Genomic DNA, 23,960 nt, shown 5'->3' with positions numbered 1-23,960 from the left:
GGTTAGTGATTTAAGTGTATATGACACGATTTTGTATTTAGTTATTTGATCTCGATCCTTCACCATCAATGTAATTATACATATAGTTAATACCAATATTCGTCAGCATTGGTTTAAATGAACATTTTTTGGCAATATCTACTATTTCAACCATTAATATTTTTCTTACAGAAAAAAGATTAACCATACAAGGAGGATAAAATCATATCTCTCACTTTTTTCAATCTTATATGATTTGACTATAGTGTTGAACCATTTACCCACGATATCATTAAATCTAAAAATTTTTTGACAGGACCCACCATGTAGCCGTAAGGGTTGTGACAAATACACATTACACTTGTCTTATCACTTCGCTGTTACCGGGGAAGGGGCTATAGCAAGAGCAATTCACTTTGATACACAAGTGTAAAACCCAGTTTGCCTTTGGTTGAACACATGGTAACGTTTGATGAATTTTTGGCTGTTTGATAGTTGTTTCTTTTGACTGCTATTATCGACATTTTGGGTTTGAATCTCTCGACGCTGACCTTTTTCCGCTCTCAATCCAAATAGATCTGAGCCACACTGTCCTGCTGTTTAACTCATTTACTTTTCTGACGTAACAAGCTCGATGCCATAGTCATTCACACACACACACACACACACACACACACACACACACACACACACGCACACACACACACACACACACACACACACACGCACACACACATCTTGTTAATCAACAGGAAAACATACGAAATAACTCTATATTGGTTAGATAAAAAAAAAAGACTTAACATCACTGCGATTAAAACTCGTATTTTCACAGTACTTATAATCAACGATTATGACGTCACTATGACCGTCGGCAGCAATATTGCACACTGTATCTGTAATACAAGGAGGTATATACTAGTAGCTCCTTGGTTACACCGGCATAGCGCATCCTGTTCTTGGGGAGGTAATCTCCTGTCAGTCTATGGTGAAACATCAGACAGCACTCGACGGCTTCTCTACAGTAGTAACAGTTGTTGCCTAAACCGATTTTCGTCTGTTTGCTGCTGTTGTTGTTGTTGTTGTTGTTGTTGTTGTTGTTGTTGTTGTTGTTGTTATTTTTGTTGTTGTGTTTGTTGTTGTTTTAGTTTGTCAGTACTTGCCTATAGGCCTATCTCTGCGTCTGTTAATCAAAATGGCGGGGTGACATCAAAGGCTTTTTAGACAGACAGTGAACCACAACTTACAAAGAAGACAACAAAAAAGAGGAAGAAAAGAATATGAATAGGATGTCTGACAGCATCCCGGTTTTGTGTTCATGGGATATTAATAGCACATTATGTCTATCAAGCTCCAATGAGCTCGTTCTTTGGAAGCTATGATATCTGGTGGTAATTGTTATCACCCCTAGACATCTTCCGGGGGGATGTCCGGATCCGTGTGTCACGGTAGCAGCCCTCTTTGTAGCCCTGAACGTGGTGGTTTCGCACTGTGTAAAGATTTCCTTGAATTGCACAGGCATGCCGTTGAGTCAACAATCTCAGTTCACACATCACTTCCTATGCCGAACCGCTCATTGCCAAATACAAAATGTCCATTACACGCTAGGGGTTGGGTATATGTATTCAAATATATGTATATAATTGAATAAACAAATGAATAGATATTTATACACTCAGCAACAAAAAAAAAAGAAAGTACACGCTTTTTCAAGTTTATATTTCTCATAGAATATTTGGCTGAAAGCTAACCTATTATATACCATATTAAAGGTAATTCAAAATTGGCCATCAACCTGTTAGGTCACCAAAAAGGGAAACTTTACGCATGAGTGAACACTTTTGTTTTTCTCTTCCAGAGCACAAAAGTAAAAATTGCAAAACTGATGAACAGGTTGTCATTCATGCGTACGTGCTCTCCCATAGAACAATGAGAACAAACAACATATTTCAAACAAAACGAAACATGAAAAAGTCACAAAAATAAACATTTGATCTTTATGATATCTTTAAAGCCCAAATGATCAATGAAGGCTAAAAATAATGGAGCAAGATAAAGAATCTTATGTCAAATTTAAATTAAAATGAAATTACAGAAGAAGTAATAATTAACAAAAATGGTAGAAATTTGAGCTTTTTTTTCAAATTAGGAAATTGTAAATAGTGTTTGGTTCTTGAATATGTCTCATAAATTCTTAAATCACTAGATTAAAAGAAATGAATAAAGAGATTCTGCTCATTTAATCATCTTTATGCTTGAAGTTTGACTTGACAGAAAATTTTTATTACTCCTTTAGTTTCCCACTTTGCTTATCTTAGAGTTTTAAAGAGATAAAGAGAATTAAAACCTATGTTTGCTATTTCATGTCTCTCATTGTGTTAAAGGGATGGTACAGTATTGGTGGAGATGAGAATTGGGCTTTTAACTTTTTGCGAGATACCAAGAAAACACTTACGATAAAGTACAGAGCATACCATTTTAAGAGGAATTCAACGTTTATTTGATGAAAAACGGATTTGGAATGACTGAAACATCCAAAAACAAAGTAAAACAAAGCGATCGTAATAAAGTGTGGGTCCCACACTTTACTAGAATCCCTCTTTTTTTTTGATATCTCAATTATTTCAAAACCAATTTTCACCAAATAAACGTTGAATTCCTCATAGATTTACATGCTCTTTCATATTTCATACGAGGTTTCTCATTATTTCGCTAAAAAATGTTAGAAACCTGAAATTAGGTCTCAACCAAAACTGGTCTTTTGTTGTTAATGTTATCGTGAAGGGCATTTGCAAGTGAAAGAGAACATGCCAACTTTTGCAATTTTTAATTTTGTGCCTTGGAGGAGAAAAACGAATGTGCTCAAGTTTTCTTTTTTATTAAATTACCTTTAATGTAGTACATAATAAATTGATTTTCATCAAAATCTTCTGTGAAAAATATGACCTCGAAAAAGTGTTTAGTTTCTTTTTTTTTCTAAGGAAAAAAAATATATATCATATTCATTGATATTATATATATATTATATATACATATGTATATATACATATGTATATATATTTATATACATTTTATATAAATAAATAAATATATATATATATATATATATATATATATATACGTATATACAAGGAAGAATTATGATCGAGAAAATGGATGACAGAAGATGTTGCAGGATGCCGGCTTTTGGAAGCTTTCGACCTTCGGTCTTCCTCAGCTTTATTGTCTGCTAAGCAGACGTGTGTGTGTTTCTTGGGTTGTCTTGTGGCTGTCTGTCCTCATATATGAATATATATACATATTATATATATATATATATATATATATATGAATATATACATAATATATTTGGTCATTTATTTATATGTTTATTTATGTATACAGTAAACATAAATGGACGAATAAATGAGAGATCATCTAGTGACGTAGCTTTGCGAACTGCGCTTTATTTCCGAGCTTTCGGCCCTAGGTCTTGATCACGGCTGATGTGAATGTAATATTAGAACGAACATGATAATTATTATTATAATAAGTAAGATGTCAACAAATAACGTCATAAATAGTGTAAATATTACACAAGCGTATGTATATGAATATATCTGGACATATATACGGAATGATAAAATTTACATTTGATTGCGGAAATTCTCATATAATAATCGTAAATAGGTCTAATAACACACGGCTATCAAAAGATAATCAGTGTGTTTACTTGACGTGTTTGTGCGTGGTTTGGTGTCTTCCTTCGGAGTGTCACATGACTGGATTCACAAAATAAACAATATAAAAATTACAAAGTACGAATTAGGCGAAACCTTCACCTGAATATACATATCTCGATTTAAAAAAAAACGTAATGTTTTGTTTACAGTAGTATTGGACTTTAATCTTATGTAGGGGATATCTATAATGGAGCCTACATAAAAGCAATTAAACCTCTTCAGTCGTAGGTTCCAGAATAGAATCAGGTATGAAGAATATGAAGCATGGATGTCTTCTCTGAATAATATCAACAGCAAAAAAATAATTGAAAAAAAATGATGTTACTGTATAAGCTCAGAGAAACTACATGAAGCAACAGTAAGCACTTATAACCATTATTATTACAAATGTCATCCTTATTATGACCCTCATAATCTCTAGTAATAGTAGTAGTATACGTAGTAGAAGAAGAAGTAGAAGAAGAAGTAGTTGTATAGTAGTAGCGGTAGTAGAAGTCGTATATAGTAATAGTATAGTAGTAGTAGTAGTAGTAGTAATAGTAGTAGTAGTAGTAGTAATAGTAGTAGTAGTAGTAGTAGTAGTAGTTGTTGTTGTTGTTGTTGTAGTTGAAGTAGTAGTAGTAGTAGTAGTAGTAGTAGTAGTAGTAGTAGTAGTAGTATAGAAGTAGCAGTATAGTAGTAATAATAGCAGTATGAAGTAATGGTATCATTGTTACTATACCATGGCGGTTTTCATTCGTACAATCGTGAGATAGCAGCTGTGGAAAGGGCGTGTTTGAATTGTGACCATATTTGGTGTTTCACCAACTACGTCCCGGTACGCACAATGGGAACGTGCCCAATATAACGGCTGCTGAAGCATCGATGCTTTAATCGGGGCAATCGCTGCCGAAGTGGAGGCTACCTTTGACGATTATATAGGCCATCTTCATTCCAAAATTATTCTGATAATCCCTGTGATAAGTAATAGCAACCTCAAAGTCGAATGATTATTCTACACAATGATTAAATTCATCCATCATTATTCCATTCATAAAACGTATGTTCATTCTACTACATTGTAAACAGAGTGGAGAGAGAAAAAGTACAGCTGACTGATTACTGTATGGGGATTTTCCCCTCTTATAGCCGTGTGCTAATTTATTTGTGGAAAAATCGCGTAGGATATCCTCTCCTAAATTTTGTGCTTCGAACAAGCGATAAAAGTGTAAGCTCTCAGATAATAATTCACCTCGCTTTAGCTGAAAATAGTTCTAACGTTGTGTCCTGTATTTAAGTTTTCCTGTAATGCCTGTTGCCGGATATGCAGTGCAGTTGTTGTTGTTATTGTTGTTGTTGTTGCTGCTGCTGCTGCATGCTGTTGTCGTTATTGTTGCTATTGCTGTTGCTACTGTTGCTGGTATTGTTGTCGGTGTCGTCGTTGTTGTTCTTATTCTTGTGCGTGTTCTTGTTTTTGTTTTGTTTTTGGGGTTTGGCATTTTTTTTTTTTTTTTTGGGGGGGGGGGGGGTCAGCCTGGCCTCGAAAAATGAATGCGGAATGATTGAATATGAATTTAGTTACGTATAGCACATGGCAGTCACACTCCACGCGCTTTTAAGTACGAAAGCGACGTGGTTCAAGGTGCTAATTTGCAAGATATTATATTAATAAGGGACTCTTGCTTCTCCTTTTTTTTCCAGTCTTTCTTTGCTCTTTCTGTTTTCTCTTCTTCTCTTTGTCTTCCTCTTGTTCTGCTTATTTTTCCATTTTTAAGCACTTATTACTATTTTGTTATTACTATTTTCTTAATTCTTTGTTTTCTCCTCCTCCTCCTCCTCTTCCTCCTCCTTCTTTTTCTTCTTGTTTCCACTCGTCTTCCCTTGTGCCACTTCTGAGCGACAAAAAAATAATAATAAAAATGAGTATATCATGATGACTCGCCATGTGAAAGCACCGCAGGAAGTTTACGTGTAAAGACAGTGGTTTAAATTCCTGCTTACGCTAATATGCTCGTACTGTATGTGCATGCTGTGTGTGAATGAAAAGTGATCTGCCATGTTATTATAAGTTAGCGCTGATTCACCTGAGAGCAGAATGAATATTGTAGGGCAAGTTCGACGAATGATAAATCGAAGAGAGGGTGAGATTTTTTTGTTTGATTTTTTTTTTACAACCTATTGACGGTCACGCTTCAGCACCGCAATCACCGCAAAATCAAAATGCAAACACGGAACGACGTGACAAGAATAGACTTTTTTTTTGTCTGCCTATTGAATCCAAATTCCACAGTGATTGGGCTGGCATTACTCACCACTTATAAAGAAAGATATTTCGAGTTGGGGTATACAGAACAGACCCAACAATAAAGCAGTCTACTTTTAGCAATTGAATACAATGCAATGAAAAGCCGAAGCGACAAAAAAAAAACAAAAAAAAAAAAAACAAATGAGAGAGATCGCGATAGAAAGAGAGGGAGAGGGAGAGAACGAACAAAAAAAGTTTCTTTGAAGAACCCGGATGATCATGCAGTTGTGACCTCTTTCATGGAAAAGGAGAACTTTGATGTGAAGTTTTGACCTTTATATTGTTTGTTTTTTTTTTGTGTGTATTGTTCTTTCCAAGGGGTAAGGTAACCATGTGTGTAGTTATCACTCTGTCAAACTCATTTGAAGAATAGGGAGAGCGGCAATGATCTTCACAATTAGCGACACACATGATAGGTATTAAAGCACATGTTGATACTCTCAGGATCATCTCGTCAGCAAGAGGCATAAATAATGAACAGTGTCCGTAGCATACAATCGCTATGTTAATCCACGTTTATATATTTAACATTTTAAATAGTTACTATTTACGATATGTACTGAATAATTTACATAATATACATATCAATTTTTAAAAAAAAAGCTTGAACGGTGCATAGTCATTTAGATAAAATTTTGGGAAACATAGACCTATATAATTGGTATATTGTTATTTCGAGTGATCTACGTTTTATAAGCTTCGCTTCTCAGTATAGACCACTCTTTATCAATTCTCGGTTTCTATTGAAAGTGTGCATTGATTTCCCGTCATGTAAATCTTTACATAATATGTTGCATTCTATTCCATGACTTGTCAGTTGACAAATATATATATATATATATATATATATATATATATATATATATAGGCCCTATACATGTATATGATTAATAGTATTATTATTGTTATTATCATTTTCATTATCACAATTATCATTATCATTATTATCATTATTATAGTAGTAGTAGTAGTATTTTCATCCTTGTTATCATCATCATCATTATAATTATTATTATTAGCAGTAGTAGTAGTATTAGTATAAACAATACATATATGTAACTTGAATTTATAGAGAAAAACAGAACTCAACATATTTTCATGTTTCTATAGAGAAATGAAAGATCTCACAAGTTACCTCTTTCAGAAAGCCAGGGGAACAATATTACCCTTAACGTTAGATAAGGGTAATATAATTTTTTTGTAATGAAGTTTTTCTGGAATTGTCGTTATATTTCCTTTATATCGTTGTTCTGCAGTAATGTCACATACTGTTGTAGTCTTCTCATCCAGCGATGGCGCACTGATTTCCTCAAACTTCACTAATGTATGGTATGTGGTTGCTGCATTCATTTAATCCACACAATAGTGAGGTGAACTTGACCTTTTTGTTTAACCGGCTATATAAAAGCGTTCAAATCGTATGACTTGAATGTATTGACAAGTATGCGGTATATCTTACTATGTTTTTGTTTGTGATTTAAGGTTAATAACAAACGTCCTATTCTTCTGTCATTCAAGTCTTTTAATCTGCACTGAAATAAATAATCCACTTATATTGTTCAAAATCAAATCAAATCACTTATATTGTTGGGTATCTATGAATGAGATCGTGGAAATAATCTTAATTTTGTTTGAATGAAAATCTATTAATTTCTAGTACATGGCAAACACCCAGACGCAAATCATTACCAGGAATATAAAAGGAAAGTGCACAAAATGTTTTAAGTATGATGAACATTACATAGATTTTATTACTGTATGAATCACGTGTTGTAACCGAAAGAATGCGAAAATCTAATAATTACTGTATATCAACACTCAGCTTCCTCGTATATGAATATTATAGCCAGAGAATTCTAAACCATGCATACGAGGTCTACACCGTCTTATTTTTCAATGTAGATGTCGTTTATTAGCTGATTTTAAGTTTACTTCCTGATATCCTTCCGAGAAGACACTAGTATTATACTATAAGTTTTCCAGCTCAATTTCATCAGATTTGCGTTCTACTTAACAAGATTGTGATCATTCAAGTTCGAGTGAATTTGAATGATCACCGAGATAAACATTCAAAAAGGTAACTAGTTCATTCAATTTAATGTCATCAGCATGCGATTTCATGAGTTTCTCAAATAAACATGTAAAAAAGGGGGCGTTCAAATTAAAAATACACGTGCAACGCATTCAAACTCACATCATCTCGGCCGTGAAGAAAGTAAGGAATTCAAATTCACGATAGGGCAAACTTTTATAACATTTGGGCAGTGCTTTTCGTCACTGCTTACTCATGTTTGGATATGCAAACTCGATGTACCTTGAAATGGGACTTTTTGCCTAATAAAAGCTAATAGCAAGAATAACTCCGCTTTTAAACATATACATGTACATTTTTCATACACGGCTTAAGCGGCTGCTAGATTAGATAAATATAGTATACATGAATATCCCGAATAAGGAAAAATTAGTGAGTGAAGCATTTGACAACCAGCAAGACAATATCACTGAAGATACCCTTGGGTGAAACAGGTCTACGCAGCTGAGCCGATGTGGTAACTTATGATATATGGACACGGGCAAGGCAAATGTGGAATCCAAAATTTAAACATAAATGTGGACATAGAAGAGATTCTGAGATATGGCCATTCCCTACAAAATAATGTTAAATCCATGCTTGGTGTTGGACAGATTGAAAGTATAACAAAGGCCGGGAGGAAAGAAATACACACAATGCAACTAGAATTAATTGATGAAATGAAACATTGAAAATGTTGTGTCTGTTTTATTTTTTTTTTTACATGGATCTTTGAAATTCCATACTGAGTAACCGATGAAGATCAGAGTGGGAAAATGAATAGGAATATTTGAGGTTTTTTTTTTAAAGCATTGTTAAGGGCTGCTATGTCCAGCTTTGATATCATTTACAATCAAATTATTAGAAATAGAAAAGCTTCCACATGTTATTTAGACTTCGAGTTAAAATTCTTTGATTGCAATTAGGATTACTAGAACACTGTCTAACACTTTATTGAAGCCGTTCGTGCATGCATTTCATCATCTCTTCAAGAACATTTTCATTTCACATTACCCAGCTAATTGTAGCACGCAGAGAAACATGGCAATCAAAATTTATCGACGAGTTTCATTTGAACAACCAGTATATAGGAGTGGCAGGAAGATAGCTATAAATAAAATCAAGCATCACGCTATGTCATATCCTTGTGACTGTCTAAAAATGTTACTTCGCTTTTCCATTTTGCAATTCTTCTTCGAAATGACGTCCATCTCCAGCAGAATGAGATAATGAAGTCTTATGAATGTTCAAAGTGAGAGACGAAAGACAATCTAGTCTTAATAAAAGACTATTTTTATACATTATTATGATTATTATAATTTTGTGTAAACTATGAGTGCATATCCTTCACAAATTTGACAATACTATCAAAATAGCAACACAAACCCAAACCCAAATACTACATCCTTGCGAATACAAAATTGATAAAATATGATATAAATTTGTTAAAGGGGAAATCCAGTCCAAGTATAAGTTAGTCTGATAAAAAAAGAGTAAAATCTTACGAGTTCAATGGTAAATGTTTGATTAAAATCGGAGGAAAAATAAGGAAGTTATGACATTTTGAAGTTTTGCTAATTTCTGCAAAACAGTTCTTGTACAGTGGATATGAATAATCAAAAGAGAGAGTAAACCATGTCGATAACCTTACAATTTTCCGTTGACCCTGTACAAAAAAAAGACGAAAATTAAATGCTTCTGTCATTGCTACCTGAAACATGATGTTATTCTTGGTTGAATAACTTCAGAATAGTGATCAGTTAGATATACCAGGAATTGAGCCTTATTTGAGCATAATTGCGTTTGAATGGAAAACTGGAAATTTCAAAATTTTATGTAGAAACTAATGGCAAGTTGTGAGGGAATGACATGTTCACTTTGCCATTTGCAGATTCATATTGACTGTTCAAGAACTGTTTGCTGAAAAATTACTGAAACTTTCGGTCAAAATTTTACCGTTGAACTCGTAATATTTTACTCTTTCTTATCAGAATAACTTATATTTGGACTGGATTTCCCCCCTTTAATTGCAGACCTATCATAATATGTATATAGTATGATTATTATTCTAATCTGCAAGAGCTCGATCCTGATCCTCGATCCTTAAACAATGATTAACAGTTCAATGAAGAGCTATGTTTAAAGTCTTAATTTGAAGGACCCTCCAGTTGTGGATTTTGTGATTTCTCATATTAAGTTATTCCAAAGTTTCATGCCTAGGGAGGCAAATGCCCGGTCTCCTTAGTGCTCTTTATTGCTTAACATGTTGCGACTTGTGAAAGAAGTGTGTCTTTAGAACTTCGCAGGTTATGAGCCTCAGCAGGATATATGCCTAACAAGAAGGAGTCAAATTTAGCGTGTACAAATACAAGTCTAAACGTGATCAGTTTAATAAAGATACGGAAGATAAGATGGTAAATTTGATATTCCCTCAAAAGAAAAGAAAAGAAATGTAGGCTCTGTAGTGATCAGGGAAGTAAACTTTATCAAGGAACGTTTTCTCCTTTATTGTTGGTTCAATGCTGATCGATACGGATCTGTTTCTACGAGGGAGACGCCACTCCCGCTTTCCAAAGATCGATTATTACGTCAATGGACTTTATTCCACGATCAACTAGCTTATCTCCATGTGAACGACAATGCCGTTAACTTGAGTTGAAGTAAACTGTAAATTTCTCTATAAAAGACTTTCTATACAAGGACAATCTTTGGTTTGTGACTCTACCGTCATCTACATGCATATCTGTCCCTAGAAGGTTTCTTTCCCACGTCACAAGCGGTCTTGATTGGACAAAAGTGACCGATGAGTTAGCCGGTCGGGTATGTTATTGTTGAACACGATGACGTGGGGCGGATGCACAGTAGTCGGTGATCCCCCGAACGATGGTTCGTAATAAGGGGGACAGATCTTCCATGCCATCAGATTCACGAAAGAAAATGCGTTGGGAAAATTATGTTTGTTTTCACGTTCTTTCGATATGGACAAAAGAACCTCGAAGAAAATGATAGTCAGGAATTAGAAATCAAGATATACCGAAGAGGGTATGGCGAGGGGAAACAGACAGAGGAAAAGGGGAGGAAGACGAGGAGAGAGAGAGAGAGGGAGAGAGAGAGAGAGAGGGAGAGATTTTGTTACATTACTTCCCAGCTTGCTTTTGTGTGCATGGCGATGGGGGCGTGACTTAGTGTCTGACGTCACGACAAATGCCAACCGTGCACAGCTCTTTTCTTTCATGGCTCTCTACTTTTTTTGTTCATGCGCTGTCGGAAAGTTTAGTCAGCCGATTGCGACGCCGTTCAATAAATACCGGGAGTTACATACTTTGGCCATTAAAACCTCTTTCGTGCACAACCAGGCAACAACTGAAGTATAGCATAAGGCTGTTGGTATAAGGTACCCTCCCAGATCTTCTGGTTCTTCAGAATTTGCAAACCCCAATTCGTTCTCCTCCTAGATATTTCGCAGTGCGGTGGGTACACCAGGAGGAACATAGCTCTGAGAGCACATTGTAGTGGTGACTTACTTGTTTGCACTTGGACTTCACGCTTGTAAGTTCTTGCTGGTAATACAGCAGCCAGGACCAGGTTCGCCTAAAGTTGTCGATAGTGAGGACTGAAAAAAAAAGGAACCACAATGGGACAGCAGGGCAGCAAAGACGAGACTGATGGTAAGAATAATGAGTAGAATATAGTGTGCACGATTATAAGCATTCTCCTGTTTTGTCGTTGTTATATGGACCTACTGTGTTAATGTAGCCACCAAACAATTATTCTTCCAACAAGTAACACGTATATTCCGTTCAAAGTGATCGTGCACCAGTATTGTATACGGGGGAAACCTATTCTATTTTGGGTATGTAAATACCAACCACTCGCAACCATAAACAGTGTGTTGTGTACGGCTACAGTAAATACACACATTAATGTGCCCACGGTGTGTGAAATTGTGACGGCTGCACAGAACAGCAGCAGCAGCAAAAAAAAAAAAGAAAAAAAAAAGAAAAAAAAAAGAATGCTGATTCAACAAGAGGAAATAAACTATTCAACTATTACAAAACACCATTAGAGATCGGCCTCTGCATGCTGATATGCTCCGCTTATCACTGTAAAACGAATTTGACTAACAAAGCAACCCCATTGATTACTGTAGACCCGAGTACCCTCTTTGAGGAAGGAGAGTGGGGAGGAGGATGGGGTTAGGTAACTGGGCAGTAATCGTATATGTAGCCATGTTGTCTTCGTAGGAACACACACCCACTGTTAATCATTGTCTTTGGCTGATTAAAATCTGTTTTCTTTTCCAAGTCTACATCGTATCCTTAGAGGTGTGTAATAACACGTGTGCACCTAAATGATAAGAAAAGCTGTTCTTTTAGCCACTGGATCGCTGAGCTAGATTATTGCATGCTGTGACGGAGGGGTTAAACAACAATGCTTTCACATGTGAAACGCACATATACGTCCTCCTGGTTATAAAACATATAAGGACCACTTTTTGCTGTTGTAGCGCTATGCAATCAAGTTATAGTTTGTCAGTGTTTGTGATACTGAAAGGATTGGCTAGTCCTTATGGCATATGATTTGTTTTTTGATCCTGGGTTTGGGTTATCTAGTGTATAGGGTTTGAGTTGGAGTTTAGGGCTAGAGGTCCGACTTTCACAAATTGTCATTTCATCTTAAAGTATTGCAGTTTGAATCAAGATAGACAGCCGTCAGAGGAGAGACCAGTGTCATTGATACAACAATCATAATCCAGACAAAATGCTGAGTCAAAGTTCTGATACCATGATAACAAATAAAAATGTTGAAAGCTGATGAGAGTGGCTATTATATTCACAATCAAGCGAGGTCGTTAATGCAATAGGGAGCTCTGTTGCTTAACTTTACTCATCCTACCAGGAAGTAACTACAAGCGACATTATATGGCAGATGCCATCCCTTTTTAGGCCTGTTGTTGGAGTGCTGGGCAACTGCGTTTCTATTCATCACTATGTAAATCTGATTTGACGCATTAGCGAGAATCTGGCAGGACGTTAACTACTTGAATGGCAAAGACTCTGTACTTTACAGAAGCTGTCCTCAAATCTGGACCAGAGGTCAACAGAACATAAAAGGGATGCTTTGTCCCGGACAATTATCTTCTGGAATTAGATGGATCGAGTCACATCGAAGTATAATAGTGAGCACTAGTATATTTTCCCTCAGCTTACGCGTGTCCTAGACGTCCTGATCAAGTATTACAGTTAATCATATCAACACAAACACTGCAAGGTCTGGCATCCTGGACGCGCGAAGTTTCTGCTTACCGAAGAAATAATTATAATTAATTAAAATCGGTTGCTTCTTCCTCGTCATACATTTTTCAGTGATATTGCACTCTGGCTCTTCTTTCATTTTCCCACTCCCTTGAAAGCTTGGTGTGCTTTTTTTCCTTCTTTGCAATCATTATTTTCATCATCTTCTTCCTCCTCTGCCTTCTCTTCGCCTTCGTCTTCTTTTTCTCCTCCTCCTCCTCCTCCTTCTCCTCTTTGTTCTTCTGAAAGTTTCTCCGCTTTTAGACCTTCCTATTGATCTTATTCATTGAGGTCTCTTTGTTGCTGTTTTTCTGATCTTCTAGGTTTCTTTCGTTCAAGCATTGATGGATTTTAGCCCCATGGTGAGAAGAAATAGCTAGGATTCCATTTTACCCACGGTTTCTCAGGACTTTCTATATCGCCCAAATGCAAACTGCCTGTTGCCTTTTCTTTACCTAATGCGCCTTCAGAAGACGCGACGTGATGCCGAAAAGATACTATTGTGCTATTACCCGAAATTACAAAGTAGACAATCATATACCGCCAACGGGCAGAGCATAAAAAGATAGGAAACTAAATGAAACGATATTATTTTCTACCATGAAATCACATTATCGACTGTCAAGGTGTGTTTTTCTTAATCTTTGTCTCTTTTCGTCGCACCCAGCTGTTGAAAAGGTAAGCATTTCTCAAGCCCGACGAACCTTCACATACTCTTTATTCCACGTCATGTGGCAACGGGTAGGTGCGTCTTTTTTGACTTAATTTCAGTCTTCAAGAATCTTTGTCTGCTTTATACGCACGCTTTGCGTTTATTTAACCCGAGGAAAAGCTAAACGCCGGAGAGGAGAAGACGATAGGGTGAGTTCTAGTATGAGGAAACCCCTCCCCCCCCCAAAAAAAAAGAAGAAGAAAATAAATGAATAAATGAATGAATAAATGAATGAATAAATAAATGAATGAATAAATAAATAAATAAATATATATATATATATATATATATATATATATATATATATATATATATATATATATATAGATAGATAAAGAATAGCTAAGATAAAATATACTCTAGCATGTACGCTGATACACCACAGGTGGCCTGTACTTTATTGAAAGAAGAAGAAGAAGAAGAAAATGTAGGCACATTTTCCATTTCAGGAAGTAACTGTACATGTATGTGTCTCCAGCAAGTATTCAGACAAATGTCAGAGCTGTATCTTCTCCGTGGTTGCATCACTAGCACTTATCAAGCTGTATAGTGGATTTGCTCTTGATGCTGTGGATATTCTCTTAGGAAAACAGCCTTGCTATAATGAAGTTTTCTACACTAATTGAGTAATTTGTAGGGGGAAAAAAAGGTACAACACTTTTGGAAAATGAACTGCTTTATGGCTTGCAGAGCTAGCTTGCAGACGACATTCAACAACATAATCCAGGCTGCTCATGCTTATTCTCTGGAGTTTGCGCTACCGTTCACGTTCACTGTTAACCGATCACATTTTCTTCCTCCATGCATGACATTCAATGAGTTTGCCTTTGGAAAGGCAAACATCGAAAGAATTCTGGTAAATGAGTACAATGTATTCAAGGTTTGACGATGGCGCGTTTGTTATTCTGAGAATGCGAGGCATAGAAATATGAGAACAACAGACTCTCGAAGTTCCCCGAGGGGTGTTTTTAAGGGAGAACATTCAACAGTGCCCAGAGTGGCCTAATATAACATCCTTCATTATCATTGTGCTGCCAGTGGAGTTTAACGAACACGATCAAGTTTCTCAACACAATGCACAAGTTTGCATTTGGAACTAATGGAAGGAAAAGAACTGAGAGAACTACAATTGAAGAGTTTGTTTGCAAAAAACCGATAAGTCCATATTTGCCAAATGGAGATATTTGCGATTAAAGGTCAAGAAAAATAAAGAGAATAATAAGAAAATTTGTGCTTCTTTCGACCATAACTTCAAAAATGTACCTTCATATGTAGTGACCAATCTATCATTTAAAAGGTATTATTTTGTACTTTATGACAGAGACCGTACTTCAAAATCTTCAAAAATGGACTTATCGGTTTTTGCGAACAAACTCTTCAATTAAAGTTCCTTTCTTTTCCAAGCTTTCGATTTGAAAGGAGAAACGGAGAGGCTGAGTATTCGGCTGCGCATCCTCTCGTTTAGAATAGGAAGTGCCAGTTATGTTGCACCGAGGTCATTGTGAATATTTCTCTGAATATAGTTTGTATACACGCTGATGTTGCATCGTTGAGAGTACAGTGTATAGACAATGACAATGGTTATTTCTTTTCCTTTCATGCAAGACTACAGATAATATGGTTATTTCTGCTTTTCCGTGTCCTCAGAGACAGCTTTTAGAATTATTATGTCTCAGCGGAAATATCAAAGAACTGTTTGAGGAAAAAAAGAGAGAAGACGACGATGTAGGGATAATATCATATCTAGAAACAATCACACCAGCAATAGAAACATAGTAGTTTCGAAACTGTGGAGATCATACAGGCAAAAGATTCTCACCATCATGGCATCGCTATACGCCCTCAAAAAAAGCTTAAACCAACAAACTTTCACAAAGTGTTTTTCATAATTCTATAGAGAGAAATGAAGCTGGTTATCGTACTTTTTAGCATAACATTGGTACCTCCTGCTGTCTATACTCTTCAGTGCTACATAATGTAGCCAATAGTTCACGATACCCACCCAGGCACGTGGTACCACACGAGAAGGAGAACAATTACTAACACTATGTCCCAGATTTAATCACACTGTAAGAGGACATCTCTAAAAGCCCTGCAGACCTAGTTCTTTTTTGTCCACGATTTTTTTTAAAGGTTATGTTTGTTTTTTCCACGCTCCACGCTGGCGGTACGGATGAAGGACTCCCTCCGGATGTAAAAGTACAGGGTCACTCGGGCTGCGGAATTGCAAAGTCAAGGCCTGTCCATGTGCATATAGCTTTCCCCATAGCTACATGGTCTGCCTATATGCGAGAGTAGTATAATGGATGTCGACACCAAAGAGATTAGCACAATTATGATCTCGATAAACGTCACCTACCCTTCCAGGAAGATCAAGGACTCACTATTCACCTCGGATTTTTGACTTTCTTAAAAATTAAAGATAAAAAAATTCTATGTCAGAAGTACGGCAAAGGTCGAGAGACTCGTGTTTGAATTACATAAAACAGAGGGGAAAAGGGTGACCGGATATACCCTCTGCACAGTCCTGACTAACAACCAGCTCAACAGTGTGTTTTCCTACATCAGTTATAATCTGTAGTCAATATCTTCAATGTCGGTCAAGCAAATATTTGTCTCTTTATCCCCCCCCACCCCTCTCTCTCTCTCTCTCTCTCTCTCTCTCTCTCTCTCTCTCTCTCCCTATGTCTTTCTCTCGTTCGTACTGTTTTTCTTTTCCTCTTGCCCTATATACTGTTTGTTGTCAGACGAAATAAACTTAAAACTTAAAACCACCGGTAAAGCCAAAGGAGAAAACCTATTGTTTGCTCTCGTCCCCGTGCTCCCGTAAACTTGGTGGCATAATTCTTCCCCATAAAAGCGTCGACGAAAGGAAAAACGTTGTGAAGCTACACCTCGTAACTCTTGTCAATAACATGGATTGCTTGTGATTGGCGATGTTAAAGATGTGGGTAATTAATGCATAGTCTAGCCCCTTTGCGGAGTAAGGAAAGAAAAAACGTCGATAGCATAATGTTCATTAGTGGCGAAATGGCCGTATAATGGTGCTGTCTGGGCAAAAGCAAAAGTAATGTGAATAACGACAATATAACACTACTGCTAATTACAGTGATTAAAGATAATTAATAACAAGAAATCACGGTGTTTATTTCCGATTTAACAATGCTGTCTTTCAAGAACTGTCACTGGGCGTGTATGCTGACTGACATTCACTATTCGGCACCTTTAATATTCATCAGATAAATTATCATGGGTATATCGCGTGCTTGATGTCAGATTCATAATGTGTTGCTTGAGAGAGCTAGCTGTTTATCATATTTTCCTCCATACTGTTCACACGCGAGGTAGCTTGACATGATACGTTTCCGGCAAGATTTTTCCCACTATATATGATGCCGCTCAGGGTTTTTTTTTTTCTCTCTCTCTCTTTTTTTTTCTTTAACCACAATCCCTGCGGTGTCATCCGGTCAAGTATGCATCCGATTTCGTTTCGAAAAGCGATATCCTGAACAGCAATGCAATTTTTCAAGAAGTATTATTGCTGCTCGGCATATATGATCGGACACCAGTTTTGGTTATCATGTATCATACCCAGTCATTGAAAATACCAAACAACAACAACAACTAAGCTTAAAGGGAGATTCCGCATCATGTCGACGTTGACTTAAATGATGATATAAGTAACTTTAATTTACATAAATGCAATGACCGAGATTTCATCAAAACCGGGTTTATACAAAGAAAGTTTGGTTGTACAGTATATTTGTTCAAAACTTTTTTTTTACATGTTTTCAGGAAAAAGTGGCAACTTTAAATGCGAGTTTGATACAGTCATGATGCAACATCTTCGCTGATCTCATAGCAAGCGATACACACAAATTTAACTGAATTTCGAGTTGATTATGAAATCATGAAAGAGACTGACGCGTATCCTCGGGAATCAAAAGTGTATCGTATTCTAATAATCTATCCATGATGATATTAATTGAAATAAAGCTATATCAAACTTATTTCATCATTGTCCAATAACCTAATCTATCCATGATGATATCTATCAAAATAGAGCTACTAAACTTATCTCATCGTTGTCCGATAACATCATATATATATATATATATATATATATATATATATATATATATATTTGTTTATATCTCTTTCATTTGTGTAGAATTTCTTTGTCATTTCTGACATACGAAATTTAAGTGACAGTCGTGAAATCATCGTCTCATCAGATAATGTGCACATGGGGTGGAACCCTCTGAGTGCCACATCGATTACCTCTCCATAGGTTTGTGTGCGAAATTTGTACACAGTCGACTCACTGGCACTGAAGGGGTTAAACTAGTCCATGCATGACAACATATCAAACACGGACTTAGTAAATCCATTACTATTTCAAATTTTATCACAATTCGATGAAGCCTCTGTATTCTGTCTTGCTTGGTATTTTCTGTTTATATACAATATAATAAATCAAATCATGACGTGAAGTTACACTTCATCGCTCAAGTGTTCACGACTTTTATTTTTCTGCCCTCAAACTATTGTTGCCGAACAAAACTGGAAAACAAGAAAAAACAAATCTTATGGATATAATGCTGTGATAAAAGGATCAGCTGTTTAATCTTTCACTAGGACCAGATGCTATCTGGCACAAATGTTTTCATGATCGTGGAAGGGGTAACTATTCAGAGGGGAACTATGCTCAACTGAGCAATGTAGTTATTTCCGGTATTGACGTCACGATTCCAGTGACACCGTTTAAAATGCAGACACACGCGATATCATTTTGATTACCGTTTATGGTAAAATTTGACAGCGCATGATGACTATAGTGTATTCACAATCGTGAGACGTATAATATAGAGTCACACCATATACACGGCATACGAGGTCATGCTTCTATTTCTCTCTCACGTAGTTTGCACACCGATCAAGGTACACTTTGGGCAAATACTGGTTACTTGTTGTTGTTGTTTCTCTCTTTCTGATAACCTATCGACCTTCTTTTCCATTTTTTCCTTGTTTTAGAGTAAAGAAAATAAAAACTGAGGCTGTTTCCTCCCTCTCACTGCGTACCTCTAAATCTCACTGCGTACCTTATATAAAAGAAAGGTTAAGTGGAACTTTCTTTCGTTACACAGTATCTCTACAAAAATAAAAAAGAAATTAATGTCGAAATGTTGCCAATTTGAGAGAGAGAGAGAGAGAGAGAGACAGAAAATGTCAGTCTTCCAGAATGTCTTGCCAATTTTAGAGTCCGTTTCAAATTTAGTGATTAAGAGAATCTTAAAATTACTGCTACCGAAAAAAGAATTATCTATATGAGCAACAAATGAGATGATTTTTCGTTATTCTCCCTTTAAGAAAAAAACTAACATGGAAGGTATTAAAACTTACAATAGATAGGCACAGCAACGAACCGATCCACATTTGTCAAGGTTGCTTGGCGAGTTTCGAGTACCAAGACTGCTACAGATATCAGCGGCATTGATGACCCTTTTATCTCAATTGCCGAGTTTCTGCGCTTTGAAGATATCTTTATTGTTGAGCGAGTTTTTTGGTAGCCAGCTGTTAATGTTCGGGAGATAATTTTCGAGACGTTACCTTCCTTTGCTTCGATTATACCTTTAACTTTTTCCTTTCCGTCGTGTCTATTTCCTCTTTCCCTTTCACATGTCCCATGAACCCTTATTATTCTTATTGCTTCATTTCGGTTCTTGCTCTTTGCTTGTTCTTGATACTCCTTATCTGCTGTGTTGTGTGATGGCTTGTGAATTGCAATAGCGTTTTTTTCTTCTTCTTTTTTAGTTACGGTTGTTAATTCATGTAAGGAACATTATTGTTAATTGAAGGACGAAGCATTTACATTCACATGGCAATGTATTATAGGAGTCTTCTCTGACTGGCCCTTCTCATTGTATACAGAGTGCGTTTCATGACGATTTGATAACTATTTACCACTTTCTATCTCCCATTTTTTTGCTGCAGGCCACGGGAAAGGAGGCCGGACCATAGGGGTCAGTTATACTGGTCACATGACAGGTCACCTACATAAGAACGGCGCCGACCACCCCTGCGAGCTCGACGTCACAATGGAATCGGTGGACGTCGCACTGATGCTTGATAAGGACGCTCAGCACAAGGCCCACCTTAGCGGCAAGCTGACTTGTAAGAGTCTGCTCAAGGAGCCGGTGTCTTTCACCAATGGCAAGTGCTACGTGCAGTCTTCAACCAACAAGACTCTTGAATTCAAGAGTATGGTGTACGAGGCGTCGATGAATTGGGACGATCACGACTACTTCTTCAAGGGCGTCAAAGTTTGTCACCAGGACACGTTCGTCGAGGTTAACGCCACCGATGCGACGTCGCTGGGCATCGTCATCAAGGACGGACCGAATTTCGGAAAAACGACGTGGGCCGCTGGACAGGTGGAGACGAAACTAGTAGACTTGGCCAAGGAGATCGCAGCCATCAAGATATCTGGCTGTGAGGACGACGAATTGAAGGAAGCAGAGTGGAAGGCCAAGTTTGGATATTTCATAGGGGGTGTGCTCCTCGATGTGTCAAACCTTTTCTCCCCGACCCAGTTTTGCCCAAAAGCTGTGGCTCGCGAGAGGCGCCCTCTAAACCTAAAGGGCGTCAAACCTGAGATCTACAATCTCACTGCGAAGGACGGTGTGCCATTAGTCATGACGCGCTATAAGTGTGGCACCAAAGGTCCAATCCTCTTCCTTCACGGACTCTGCGTGACCAGCCGCATATTCTCTCTGGACACGATCGACATGAGCGTCGTCGAATACTTCGCCGAGCACGGCTATGACATGTGGGTGGTGGAGCTGAGGTTTTCGGTGTCACTTCCGTCTCATCGGAAGCCAACTCATATCAATGATTCGGCAGAGCACGATCTCCCACCCATCGTCGACTTTATTCTCAAGACGACGGGGTGCCAGGATCTTCAGGTGTATGCGCATTGTATTGGATCCTTAACCATACACACGGCATTATTCGGCGGACACATTCAGAGGCACAAAATCCGAAGCCTCGTCGCATCCCAATCTGGATTCTGCATGATTTCGACATCGATGAATCACGCCAAGGCCAACGTCCGGCTTGAGAAAGTTGCCACCGCTTTCGGTTTCGCTGGTCTGAACGCGTATACGGACGACAACGACCATCCGCGGGAGAAGCTCATGTCTGCCATTTCGCAGCTCCTAGTGCGCTCCACGCTGAACAAGAGCAACCAGTGCAACAACGTGGTGTGCAACCGCATCACGTCCATGTTTGGCCTTATGTGGGAGCATCGAAATCTGAACCAGCTCACTCACGATACCCTGACGGAATGGTTTGGTTTCGGCCATGCAGAGTACTACCGCCATCTGTCAGTCACCTTCCGCAAAGGTCGGCTGACGGACATCAAAGGCCGAGACATTTACATCCCAGACTTCAACAGCAAGAACAGACTGGAGTCGGCCAAGTATCGCAAAGCCATGACGAACCTTGACCTTCCTATTCTCTACTACGTGGGATCCTTGAACCAGGGCTGGGACATCGACGCGACGCGGCAGAGCTACAACCGATGTCGTGAGGCCAACCCGCATCAGCACTACGAGTGGTTCGAGGTGCCGGAATACGGGCATCTTGACTGCGTCATGGGACAAAATGCATACAAGGACGTGTACCCCCGCATTCTTCCCTTCCTAGAGAAATTCTCCTCACCTGAATCCAGCGACCGACTCATTTAAAGACACACAAACCCTCGTACTATTGTAAATGAGAAAGCGAGATTTTAGAGCGGCAAATTGACTCTAGTGAACTTGGCTCCTCATGTTACACCATCAACGAAAAATGTAAACTGCTCCTCGAATACCTATCCTAAAAGAACAAGAAATATAATGTATATCTGCTGTTCATATGTAAATTCCATGAATCGGATGTGCTCTCAAATTCATTTGTAGTGTCTGTAGAGAATATTGATGAAAATGTACCCGACTGACGTTACAATGAATATCAATATTGTAAAAATTGTATTGGTAATTTACGAGCAGTGAACGCTGCGGTTCAGAGGACATGATTTTATCGCAGTTGTCTATTTGTTTCGAAATGTAAATGGCGTTAATTGGTCATTTAAGGACTGCATATTATGAGAAAAATGTGTGGCTTCGACTTAAACAATGAGTTATGATTATTGCACGGGTATTTTTTTTTCTCTCAGAACAGTAATGTCGTGACTCTCTTCATGGCATCAAATAGTACAAAGTGACTAGTACACAACTTGCCTTCATCTCGTTTAGGGCCTATGGTATCCAGAAAAGGTTCTTCACACTTAAGAAAAGGTTGAGTAATTTACTGTATGTCGATTCACTGTTAGAATATGTAGGTCTACCAGGAGCCTATTCAACAGGTGCGACATGGCTAATTACTCAATTTGAATGATGTTATATGTTGTAAAGTGTCTCAACGTTCCTTGGGTGCAATGCTTCAAAAGACGCCTACGGGAAGGGTATATTACCTTAATTGCATCTAGAAAGATACTTTTTTTTGCAGTAAAATGTTGTGGGGATTATATACTACTTTTCGTATATTATTTCTTTTACTCTTCTTGGACCAGCGCTCTGCTTACACAATTTTTCTTTTGAATCAAGATAGAAATGAGAAGCGCAGATCCTTTAAAGAATCAAACCAAGCAGAAGCCACCATTGCCATGCACTTTGCTTCATATTCGGGACTTGCATGTCTAAGCACTTACACTAATATGCTTCGTTTCTTCATGCTATGTTGAAAATTGCGATTGTTATTTCTATTTTCCACCCATGAATATACAAGGTCGTTGAGCAAGTGCAACACGTGACAAATTGTAACGTCCATTTTGTATAATTTCTCTCCTTAATGCAGGGTCTTGTTTTAGAGGCTTGATAACCTCAAAAATAAGCCACAGGCTAGTCATTGCCTACATCAATCATGTCAATAGAGCCGCATATAGTATCTTTTTATTTCACGCAGTACAATATTTCAGTTTAAACAACGTTTCTTGTGACAAATTAGTGTTTCATTCTCGCATATCAAAATGAAACACCGGGGACTAAATGGTTTACCCCCAATATGACTGTGTTACCCTATATGGGGTACACACCTTTTACTATTGATATTCGTTGAAAACTTTGGAGGGCTAGCGTTACAGCCGTTGTCATAACCTCTTGTAACTTAATCCATTCTTAGTATTATAGGTCTGATATCCCCCAGATCGTCCATCTTGCCCGTAGAGTTCCCCCAAGACAACGGCTTCAGACACCATGTATCACACGCCAAAGGCTCATTCTCTGGAAAAAAAGAAGAAATTTAACTTCGGATATACTACGAGGAAGACAGTTGTCATATCTTGAGAGAGATATATCTTATGTAAGATAAGATTTGCCACTGTAAATGTGTATCATATGAAAAGTATTTATTTCCACATCGCTTTGATTGTAATTTATTTGCTATTTAGCATTATTGTCATCGTGAATGTGTCATTAAAAGCAGTGTCATCGCTGACTAATAAACCTTATGTGTTCGTTTTTCATCGTATTTATGTTGTTGTTCTACAATATGTTGCGGGATTTTGATATTCAACACCCGTGCTCTGCTGTATTATTATCAGGAGAAAAATAGCCTCCCTTACAGTCTTAAGTTTTTATAGGCATCAATACTCATACTTACTTTCTTGATCATTCCCTCAGACGTTGAGGGCAGTAGAGGCACTACCTCTCAAACATCAGCAACAGCGATGGAAGTTGAGACATAACGGGGACATTGAAGTGCAATGAATAACAACCGTATTGCAGAATTAAGTAGCCACCTGCATATCGACAGAGTACTGGATAAACAATATGCACAAACACACACACACACACAC

At 37.6% G+C, this 23,960-nt stretch overlaps 1 protein-coding gene across 1 annotated transcript; it reads left to right on the top strand.

The window, feature by feature from the left end:
* The first annotated feature begins 11,384 nt into the window (after window positions 1–11,384).
* Window positions 11,385–22,052, top strand: LOC139712103 (lipase lipl-1-like). The gene is made up of 2 exons (XM_071623938.1): window positions 11,385–11,724; window positions 20,057–22,052. Exons 1-2 carry the CDS (start codon window positions 11,691–11,693, stop codon window positions 21,808–21,810), a joined length of 1,788 nt encoding a protein of 595 aa, XP_071480039.1. The 5' UTR covers window positions 11,385–11,690; the 3' UTR covers window positions 21,811–22,052.
* The last annotated feature ends 1,908 nt before the right edge of the window (window positions 22,053–23,960 follow it).

Source organism: Diadema antillarum, unplaced genomic scaffold (assembly GCF_040938485.1).
Source record: "Diadema antillarum isolate AM-2024a unplaced genomic scaffold, OU_Dant_1.0 seq00001760_RagTag, whole genome shotgun sequence".
Classification (NCBI taxonomy): Eukaryota; Metazoa; Echinodermata; class Echinoidea; order Diadematoida; family Diadematidae; genus Diadema; species Diadema antillarum.
Note: the sequence above shows the minus strand (reverse complement) of the source record. Positions and strands in the feature narration are given on the sequence as shown.

Excerpts from the sequence above, each read along its gene's own strand:
- LOC139712103 (XM_071623938.1), top strand. The coding sequence starts at position 11,691 with ATGGGACAGCAGGGCAGCAAAGACGAGACTGATG. Across the intron at positions 11,725-20,056 it reads CAGCAAAGACGAGACTGATG|GCCACGGGAAAGGAGGCCGG; the intron begins GTAAGAATAATG and ends TTTTTGCTGCAG.